This window comes from Drosophila miranda (genome assembly GCF_003369915.1).
Source record: "Drosophila miranda strain MSH22 chromosome Y unlocalized genomic scaffold, D.miranda_PacBio2.1 Contig_Y3_pilon, whole genome shotgun sequence".
Taxonomy (NCBI): Eukaryota; Metazoa; Arthropoda; class Insecta; order Diptera; family Drosophilidae; genus Drosophila; species Drosophila miranda.
In genome coordinates, this window is record NW_022881625.1 from 1,877,142 (window position 1) to 1,888,113 (window position 10,972).

The following is a 10,972-nucleotide window of genomic DNA, read 5'->3' on the forward strand; positions in this document are numbered from 1 at the left end:
CATTAAGGCCTACGCCCGCAACATGAGGTACCATCTTGACAACCAGATATCCTGAAACACTGTGTACTAATTGGACACATCTCTGCCACTGCATTGGATTAAATGACAAATGCATATCACTCGCATGCCACAACAAAAATGAACAACGGACGCTGCCGCCATCAAAGCATTCAGAGTGCCATGTATACCTGGAATGGAAATACACACACACACACTCACATCCATTACACTTGGGCGGCCGGACCTGTGCCGTTCGAGTTATGCGTGTCGTTGTCCGCCATTGCCCACAGCTGGTGGCCGGACCAGTGCCACTCGCTCTACATTAGGGCCACAATTGCCGACGCACACACACACTCACATCCATTTCACTTTGGCGGCCGGACCCGTGTCGTTAGAGTTATGTGTGTCGTGTCCGCCATCGTCCTTAGTTGGTGGCCGGACCAGTGCCACTCGCTCTACATTAGGGCCACAATTGCCGACGCACACACACACTCACATCCATTTCACTTTGGCGGCCGGACCCGTGTCGCCACAGTAATATGTGTGCCGTCTACTCCTGGCTCCCAGCTGGTGGCCGGACCAGTGCCACTGGTTCTCCAAGAGGGCAGCCACAGCCACAACGACGACGAGGTGCTAATTGCACCTTCTTCTGACGACGCCAATTTCGACGACCAGGGGGACGACGGGGTCGGCCGGTATGCAACGCAATGTCTTTACAAGCATTGTGTTTTGCTATGCCGGCCGATGCTCCGCTGTTTCTTGTCTTCCCTGTAATTATAGAAAAAGATATAGACATTATTTTAAATTGTTATGTTTATTGTAATATTGTAAACGTAAATCAATTGTACCTGTTTTGTCTCGTCTTTGTTCCAGTGTAGTATCTCTTTTATTACCTGTTTTTCCGTCGTCTTCACTCCAGTCTACTACTTATCTGTATTGTTATTTCTGCAAGTGCTTGTCTCTTTTTATTTAGTATATTTCCTCTTATTTTCCACGCAAAGCACCTGCATTGTTTTCCTTTTCTCTTTATCTATTCCTCAATTGACTACGTGTTGCAACACTGCACTTTCTGAATTTTCGATCTCATTTCTTTAACACCTTCTTCCCCCCCCCCCATTGTTATTTTCGTAATTAGTGCGGTTCTCCGACACCCCACTACAAAATTATTACAATCTGTGATAAATCTTCGGCGGCAGCGGTGCTGACAATTGATTATCGGTTTCAAATCGACTTTCAAATCAGCATCAGTTGCCGCCACACCACCACTACGGCCTAAATTGAGCCAAAAATGCTAGTCTTCGCATAAAACAACTACGCCCCCTATAAACTGCCCGCCCACATGTACATGCTACATTCCTAGTCGTCTGCCCTCAGCAGGCGGCAAGGGTAGTAGAGGGGACTGAAGACAACATACCGCATTACAGCCAACAAAACATCAAGTTGACGAACTCACAGGGGATTGCAAATCAAATTTTAAGTTAGGGAGAATTACAAAGAAGAGACAGCATACTTTTGAGCGTGGCCCCACTTCACTTTCTTGACTCACACCACACACACACACACACTTGCAAATGGAAAGTCGTGTCGTGAACGTTGTGGAGTCGAGACGTGTCTGAGGTTTAGTCCCTCCGTCAAAGTGCCGAATATTTTGTCCCTCTCTTTTTCTTTTTCCCTTCCCCCCCCCCCCCCCCCCCCATCACCACCCCCTCTGGCTGCGGGCCTATTTCGAGGTTACAAGTGTTTCGTTGCTGCAGATTATATGTTTGTAAATTAATGTGCCATCAAATGTACTAGTGTGTGTTTGAGTGTCGTTTAAAGTTGAATTGTAAAACAAACACAAAAATGTACATAAATTAAATTAAGACATATACTGCCCACAAATATTAATAAAGCAACGCGCTTGGTTGCTGGCGGCTCACACCCCAGCCTCTCAGCCCCTCCCCTGTGGAGCACTGAGAGCCCTCAACCCAAAGAGGCTCGTTGCCTGTTGCTCGTTTGAGAAGTCGAAAGGGTTACCCAGGAGACGGAAAAGCCGGAAAAAGATACGAGAAATGCCTGCAAAGAAAAAACTTGAAGGCAAAGCTAAAGGTAAAGGAAGTACTCGGTTCTGCGGCCATCGGACAGTCGTAACTCATTTCTCATTTCGTCTCATTTCAGCCGGGAGTATACCGGGGGATACAGGAGCTGTGGCAACCGCGACTATGGTTCGGCGCCAAATGCCGCCGCGCGCCTGCAAGAGCAAGAGCCAGAGCGCCGCCAGGCCCAGTCTTAGTCCCAGCCGCCTGGCCAAGAAGCCCAGCCTGACGCCGACCACCGGTTCTCAGGCGCCATCGCAGACCATCGCAAAGTCGAGGCCCACCGGTCTCGAGACGATTTTTGAACGGCCCGGCAATGAGGACGACGGGCCCACCAGCAGCCATGCCGTGGCATTCGGCGAGTGCCAGCGCCGCGTCCTCGCCCTGGGTACGGGCGAAAAAAAAAGAACCCTGTCGCAGAAGAGCTGCCTGAAGGTGCGCAACACCTTGGGCGAACGCAGCACCCGGCACATGATGACACTGCGGGCGTCCCGCACTACTTTGGACAGCGTAATGCTCGGGGGCTCGGACGATGAAGGCGAGTCGGTCGGAGTCGCTCCCGTAGCTGCTCCCGAAGTCGTTCCCGCTGGAGGAAATGCCGGTACAAATCAGCCGGCACCATTCGTGCTGCGCACCAGCAGGAGGCTCAAGAGTCTGCCTCCGTTTTAGATTGTTGCACCTTCCACCCTCCAAATGAAAGAAAAAGAATAAAGAAGAGAAAAGCAAAGAAAAGAAAAACCCTCTACAGAATGTCTCTTTTGCTCTCATTGTAAATTGAAGCGCCTCTTTCGGCGGAACCTACCCAAAGAGCGGAAAGCGGAGATCAATTAGAATTGTGAACCCCAAAGCGAGCGATTGATACGATACACTCACGAGTACTCATGCCCAAGCCCGAGTACTCTGTCCAGCATCCACATCGGGGAATCAACATAAATGGGTGGCTACGCGGACGGTGTTCCAGCAGTCGCGCTTGGGCGGTCCGAGTGAGCAGTAACGGATCTTCTGCAGAAATCAGTGCATAGATACAGTATCTAAAGGATCAAAGTGTTGAAAATCAATTAAAAGGTGATCATCCATCCCACGACAAGGAGAGGGGCAGGGGCGAATGGCGCCACACAGATTTCTGTACGGGCCTCTGAAAGGGAATCGAATCGAATCGCTCCAAATTGGCGTTGGAATGTCCAATAATAAGCGGTAGATTCTATTACTCGTTAACCCCGCGGGTCATTGAGAGAGAACTATGGCAAAAGATACAAAGTAGCTGCTGTACCCTTGCCACAGCCACAGATGCAGATACATGCCTCTGAGAGTGTGGCAGTAATTGAATTAACCTTTGCGTGCCGTCTGTCTCTGTCCGTGTCTGTGAATAAATCGCGGGTCTTGGCTCGAGTAACACTATTCCTCCGTCCTTCGTCGTACCGATAGATGGATGAGGCTTCTGGCACGACGACAACCGATGGCAAGTCCCTGGATGAGGCGCCGGTGGCCGCAGGACTGGAGCCCACACAGCCGATCGGCTTCCCGCAGCTCTTCCGCTTCTCCACCTGCGGGGAGATCGCGTGGCTCTTCTTTGGGTTCCTCATGTGCTGCGTCAAGGCGTTGACCCTGCCCGCAGTGGTCATCATTTACAGCGAGTTCACAGCAGTGAGTACCGGGCACAGATACTCCCGCAGATGCAGATTCAGATACTCCAACCACAATCTCTCTCCCTTCGATCCTCGATTCCGTAGCCCTCTCCGCAGCCACGAACATCACCACGCTGTCGTTTCCCTTCACGATGGCCAACAGCAGCGGCGGCGGGTACACCATTCCCACGGGGACCCTGAGCATCCTTCCCATCGCGGCGAACGCCCAGCTGCCGACCATCACGACAACGGCCAGGGGCTACGAGCCCAATGACGTCATCACCACGATCCCCGTCTCGCTCTCCATTCAGCGCTTCCCCTCGTCCCTGTCCATCGTGGACCTGGCCCAGGAGCAGGACGGCTACAGCAACAGTGGCTCCAGCAACGGCATGACCGTGGGCCGGGTGCGGGCGGCGGCGGCGGCATCACCACCACGGCCCTCCTGTCCGTGAAGCCCCTGAACGGCAGCGGCAACGGCAACATTTCGCGGAACAACAGCTTCAGTCTGAGCTTCAACCTGCAGGACCCCACAGTGCGCTCCTCGGTGCGTTCGGCAGGAGCCCCCACAGTGGATACAGTGGACAACTCTTCTTCCGGTGGCACGATCGCCCTGCCCAGAGCGGCGCCACGGCAACGGCCACGAGTGCTACCTCAACCCTCGCCAAACACAGTCCCGAGGCCAAGACAGGAGAGGTCTATGTCTGAGCGGAGGAACAGGACACCTATTCCGACCCATCCACTGGATTATAGCTTTCGTCGTAGGTTTAAGCACCCCCTTCCAGAACCACTGATACGATATTATCATCTAGGAAAGAGAACAAAACAAGAGTAATCCTCTCTTCGGATTGTACATACATATGCACACAACAATATACATACATATATAGCCCACAGACGATATCGTATCGTAATGGATCGTATCGTACGGCACACGCGAGTCTTTCTCGATAGTTGGGCGAATAAATTACGAATAAAATCTTTACCAAGAGAATCTCCATTATATTACCCGTGCAAACATTGGACCGTGTAAATACTTTGGAACCCTCCCCCTCCCCTCCCCCTCTCCACAAAAAACATAATAAGTGATATGCGATTATTGTATGTGTTTTTTTTTTTTTGTTCAAGCTATAAAATTTGTGCATCTTTAGTATTAATGTGGAACCAATCCATGTAGAGGATGGTAGAAGAACACAGATCTAAGAAATTCTAGGCTCCTTTGTACAGATACAGATACAGTTACAGATGATCGACGAGGCAGATGAAGCGGTGTGACACGTCGGGCGACTAACGAGCCCCTTAACTTGTTTGCCGCCCAACTAAACTGTTAAAAATTCTTAATTAACGCCAATAAGGAATACATTAAAATGCCGACGCCAAGCCAAGCAGCCATTTTCCCAACTCGCCCCACACACATTCTCATTCCCCTTCCCAACCACTACCGACAAGCTTTATTTCCTCTTTCTCACCAATGTAAATTAAAATTCTGTGCGCCACTAAACATATATTCAAATCACAAACCACAAAGAGAATCATAAAACACAAAGATTTCTTAAACCACACACAACTACTGTCAACACGGCTTCGCCTGTGTAAAGTGCGGTGGTTTCGTCCACCGCACCCAGCTCAATGCGAAAATTGCGGCGGCTTAACAACTTCTGTCAACGCGGCTTCGTCTGTGTAAAGTGCGGTGGTTTCGTCCACCGCACCCAGCTAAATGCCAAAGTTGCGGCGGTTTAACAACTTCTGTCAACGCGACTTCGTCTGTGTAAAGTGCGGTGGTTTCGTCCACCGCACCCAGCTAAATGCCAAAGTTGCGGCGGTACGCACCCATCCAACTACAGGGCCTATGCTGATGCTGATATGAGGATCAGCCTTGCGCCGCCACTTATATGAAGCCCGCTCCGAGGACGGGAACGGACTGAAAAGACGCAATCCATTGTAAAAGAAAACACATGTTAATGTTAAGTCTAGTGTTACCTTAACTTTCTTTACTCAAAATACTTGCATAAAAAAATACCGAATACCTACCACTACTGTAACTAGTGTTACCTTCCCATTGTTCAGCCAAAAACACTGCAACTACATGTAAAATGTAAAATATGGCATGTATTATTTGAATTTAGTACATATACAAATAAGTAGATGGCATATAGGAGCGGTGGCGCTGGAGTTCCTCGGCTGCTGTTTCCCCTCCTTGTAGCGTGGGTATTGGGATCGCTCTCGGCTACCATTTCCCCTTCGTGTGACAAAGGTATGGGATCGCTCCAGCCCTGGCACTCTCTTGGCTGCGATTTCCCCTTCGTGTGACGTCGGTATTAATGCTAGTGATGCTCGTCGGGGTTCCTGTGGGATCTGGTTCCGTTGTTGCTCCCCCCATTGTTTTAAGTGAAAAACTCTCTCTCAGTTTCGCGACGGCGGCCTCTCTCTCGGTCTCCCTTGTAGGCGTTGGCTTCGGGCTGGCCGGGGAGAGTTGTTGATCACATCGGCGTCACTGGTCGGAGTGGGAGAGATCCGACTATTCCCCTCTTCGTGGCTCTTGTTCTGGCTGCTGCTTCTCCTTCGTGTAGCGTGGGTATTGGGATCGCTCTCTCTCTCGGCTGCTGTTTCCACTCCTTGTAGCGTGGGTATTGAGACTCAATACATCACCGAAATGCTGGCCAGCCATGGACACACGGCCACTTTTGTACGCGGTATGACACGTCGGGCGACTAACGAGCCCCTTAACTTGTTTGCCGCCCAACTAAACTGTTAAAAATTCTTAATTAACGCCAATAAGGAATACATTAAAATTCCGACGCCAAGCCAAGCAGCCATTTTCCCAACTCGCCCCACCAACACATACATTCCCCTTCCCAACCACTACCGACAAGCTTTATTTCCTCTTTCTCGCCAATGTAAATTAAAATTCTGTGCGCCACTAAACATATATTCAAATCACAAACCACAAAGAGAATCATAAAACACAAAGATTTCTTAAACCACACACAACTACTGTCAACGCGGCTTCGCCTGTGTAAAGTGCGGTGGTTTCGTCCACCGCACCCAGCTAAATGCGAAAATTGCGGCGGTTTAACAACTTCTGTCAACGCGGCTTCGTCTGTGTAAAGTGCGGTGGTTTCGTCCACCGCACCCAGCTAAATGCCAAAGTTGCGGCGGTTTAACAACTTCTGTCAACGCGGCTTCGTCTGTGTAAAGTGCGGTGGTTTCGTCCACCGCACCCAGCTAAATGCCAAAGTTGCGGCGGTACGCACCCAGCCAACTACAGGGCCTATGCTGATGCTGATATGAGGATCAGCCTTGCGCCGCCACTTATATGAAGCCCGCTCCGAGGACGGGAACGGACTGAAAAGACGCAATCCATTGTAAAAGAAAACACATGTTAATGTTAAGTCTAGTGTTACCTTAACTTTTGTAAGGAAGCGATCCTGGGCTGGGGTACATATCTCAGTCTACTCCAGGGTCGAAATTACAGCAATATTTATAATTTGCCGGGACTCCGTATTTCGGACCGACGATGGGGGACGGGGCCGCAGTCCCGCGGACGGGGGCGATCGTAGCGTGGGACGGGGCAGTTGGTTTCACCGAGAACATTCCGGTTATCGCCGAATAGCGCCTTCAGGGCCCCACCGAACTCAGAATCAATACGGAGGTCTTTACTATGCGATAATACCGACAGGTGTCGCCGAGAGTACCTAGGCTATCGCCGGACAGTACTTACGGGACCCCGCCGGCCTGAGAGTTACTACGATGCGGAAAAGGGGACTATGCTATGCGGGAATACCGACAAGTATCGCCGAGAGTACCTGGGCTATCGCCGGACGGTACTTACGGGACCCTGTCGGCCTAAGAATTACTACGACGCGGAAAGGGGACTTTGCTATGCCGAAATACCGGCAAGTATCGCCGAGAGTACCTAGGCTATCGCCGGACGGTACTCACGGGACCCTGTCGGCCTAAGAATTACTACGACGCAGAAAGGGGAACTTTGCTATGCGGGAATACCGACAAGTATCGCCGAGAGTACCTAGGCTATCGCCGGACGGTACTTACGGGACCATGTCGGCCTAAGAATTACTACGACGCGGAAAGGGGAACTTTGCTATGCGGAAATACCGACAAGTATCGCCGAGAGTACCTAGGCTATCGCCGGACGGTACTTACGGGACCCTGTCGGCCTAAGAATTACTACGACGCGGAAAGGGGAACTTTGCTATGCGGAAATACCGACAAGTATCGCCGAGAATGCCTAGGCAATCGCCGGATAGCACTTACGGGACGCCGCCGAACTAAGAATTACTACGGGGGTCGGGGATATCGACAGGCATCGCCGAGAATGCCTAGGCAATCGCCGGATAGCACTTACGGGACGCTGTCGAACTAAGAATTACTACGGGGGTCGGGGGTACCGCTTAGGCAATCGCCGGATAGCACTCACGGGACACTATCGGGCTAAACATTACGGCGAAAATCTTTATCATACGGGGCAGGTATGCATATCACTCGCATGCCACAACAAAAAGGAACAACGGACGCTGCCGCCATCAAAGCCATTAAATAAAACATAAACGAATAAAAATGCTGCCATACACACTTGCAAAATCATACGGCCTGACAAATTCAAATCGAATGCAGTGCGTTGGTGATTGCTAGAATAGCCAAAAACAGACACACACACATAAACACCCATTACACTTGGGCGGCCGGACCTGTGCCGTTCGAGTTATGTGTGTCGTGTCCGCCATCGTCCTTAGTTGGTGGCCGGATCCAGTGCCATGGCATTCAGAGTGCCCTATGGTCCTGGAAAAGGAAAAATCCATCAGCCACACATACGATTAAAAAGGGCTCTCAAAATACTTACCGCCAGCCATTCAGACACACACACATACAAACATCCATTACACTGGGGCGGCCGGACCTGTGCCGTTCGAGTTATGTGTGTCGTGTCCGCCATCGTCCTTAGTTGGTGGCCGGACCAGTGCCACTCGCTCTACATTAGGGCCACAATTGCCGACGCACACACACACTCACATCCATTTCACTTTGGCGGCCGGACCCGTGTCGCCACAGTAATATGTGTGCCGTCTACTCCTGGCTCCCAGCTGGTGGCCGGACCAGTGCCACTGGTTCTCCAAGTGGGCAGCCACAGCCACAACGACGACGAGGTGCTAATTGCACCTACTTCTGACGACTTCGGACGACGCCAATTTCGACGACCAGGGGGACGACGGGGTCGGCCGGTATGCAACGCAATGTCTTTACAAGCATTGTGTTTTGCTATGCCGGCCGATGCTCCGCTGTTTCTTGTCTTCCCTGCAATTATAGAAAAAAAAGATATAGACATTATTTTAAATTGTTATGTTTATTGTAAAATTGTAAACGTAAATCAATTGTACCTGTTTTGTCTCGTCTTTGTTCCAGTGTAGTATCTCTTTTATTACCTGTTTTTCCGTCGTCTTCACTCCAGTCTACTACTTATCTGTATTGTTATTTCTGCAGGTGCTTGTCTCTTTTTTATTTTAGTGTATTTCCTCTTATTTTCCACGCAAAGCACCTGCATTGTTTACCTGTTTCTCTTTATCTATTCCTCAATTGACTACGTGTTACAACACTGCACTTTCTGAATTTTCGATCTCATTTCTTTAACCCCTTCTTCCCCCCCCCCCCCCCCCATTGTTATTTTCGTAATTAGTGCGGTTCTCCGACACCCCACTACAAAAATATTACAATCTGTGATAAAAATCTTCGGCGGCAACGGTGCTGACAATTGATTATCGGTTTCAAATCGACTTTCAAATCAGCATCAGTTGCCGCCACACCACCATCACTACGGCCTAAATTGAGCCAAAAATGCTAGTCTTCGCATAAAACAATTACGCCCCCTATAAACTGCCCGCCCACATGTACATGCTACATTCCTAGTCGTCTGCCCTCAGCAGGCGGCAAGGGTAGTAGAGGGGACTGAAGACCACACACCGCATTACAGCCAACAAAACATCAAGTTGACGAACTCACAGGGGATTGCAAATCAAATTTTAAGTTAGGGAGAATTACAAAGAAGAGACAGCATACTTTCGAGCGTGGCCCCACTTTACTTTCTTGACTCACACCACACACACACACACACACACACTTGACACACATGCGAATTTTTCGAGTGCGGACGCGCCAAACAGCTGCTCTGCGAGACACAGACAAATCGCGAAAGATACCTGGAAAAAAATACCCGAAATTAGCTCAAGCTCTTGCTGACACCGCGTGCTCACCTGGGAGGATCGAGTCTCACCCCGACTGGCTTCTGATCCGGGCTGCGCGTTGCACTTCCACGGTCACCCAAAGGGGGCAGGGGCGCTGGGGCCCACCGTGAGTGCTTTGGACGGCGCTTTTCACTCGTCACTTGGAGATTCCCACCTTTTTTCATCCTTTCTCTCCTTTGGGCCGGTTCTCCCGTTCTTCTTCTTCACTCCAGGCCTCGCAGCTGATCGACTGGGGTACCAGGGCTGGATAGTGCAGGCCACTAACCAGCTGATCGACTGCAGTGCGGTGAAGGGGCACTAGGTGCCATAGCATCCAGCCCTCGACAGAGACCGCTGCGGAAGATAACTGCGCCCACAGCAGCTAGCTTCTGTCAGCGACCGCACCTGAGGGAAGGTACTGCCTAACTCCTAGGCGGGATCACTTGCAAACCGCACATACACCTACGCATAAGTTCCATCCCAAATTCACACGCGTGGAGGAATCCCGTGGCCGGGGCGCGGACCCTGGAGGCCCTGAGAGATGTTCCCCCGAATCCTGCTTCGCCGGTGGCACACTTGGCCGACGAAGCAAAATTCGCTACAAGCCAAGGAGCAATGGCTTTCCAAAAAGCCTCAAAGGTGGCCCGAACACCGCCACAAGCAGCTTTAACACCGCCAATCAAGCAGAGCTCGTTGCACAGCTTTGCCAGTGGGGCCACGCAGGACGGCGGCAAGGGACCTGATACTCTGAAGAGGCCGAGGGACCCCCCTACACCATCGAGTAGCGGGAGAAAAACCCCCCCCAAGCGAAGCAGGAACTGCTTACAGGACATAGACGAGATTGGCGCAATCCTGGACGACCTACTCTACCAGATGAACGAGAAGGGCCAGAGGTCGATCAACATGGCCATCAAGAAGATGGTAGCACGCATGAAGGAGTTGCAAGTGGAAATCAAATCCCATCAGCAGGCGCCAGAGGATAAAAGGGCAGCGCCAGGAGGATGCCAGTGCCATGATCACACTGCAGGCCCAACTGGCC

At 51.0% G+C, this 10,972-nt stretch overlaps 1 protein-coding gene across 1 annotated transcript; it reads left to right on the plus strand.

The window, feature by feature from the left end:
• The first annotated feature begins 2,013 nt into the window (after positions 1 to 2,013).
• On the plus strand, positions 2,014 to 2,783 carry LOC117194674 (protein tantalus-like). The gene is made up of 2 exons (XM_033399187.1): positions 2,014 to 2,088; positions 2,158 to 2,783. The coding sequence occupies exons 1-2, from the start codon at positions 2,052 to 2,054 to the stop codon at positions 2,742 to 2,744; spliced, it is 624 nt and encodes a 207-aa protein (XP_033255078.1). The 5' UTR covers positions 2,014 to 2,051; the 3' UTR covers positions 2,745 to 2,783.
• The last annotated feature ends 8,189 nt before the right edge of the window (positions 2,784 to 10,972 follow it).

Excerpts from the sequence above, each read along its gene's own strand:
- LOC117194674 (XM_033399187.1), top strand. The coding sequence starts at position 2,052 with ATGCCTGCAAAGAAAAAACTTGAAGGCAAAGCTAAAG. Across the intron at positions 2,089-2,157 it reads ACTTGAAGGCAAAGCTAAAG|CCGGGAGTATACCGGGGGAT; the intron begins GTAAAGGAAGTA and ends GTCTCATTTCAG.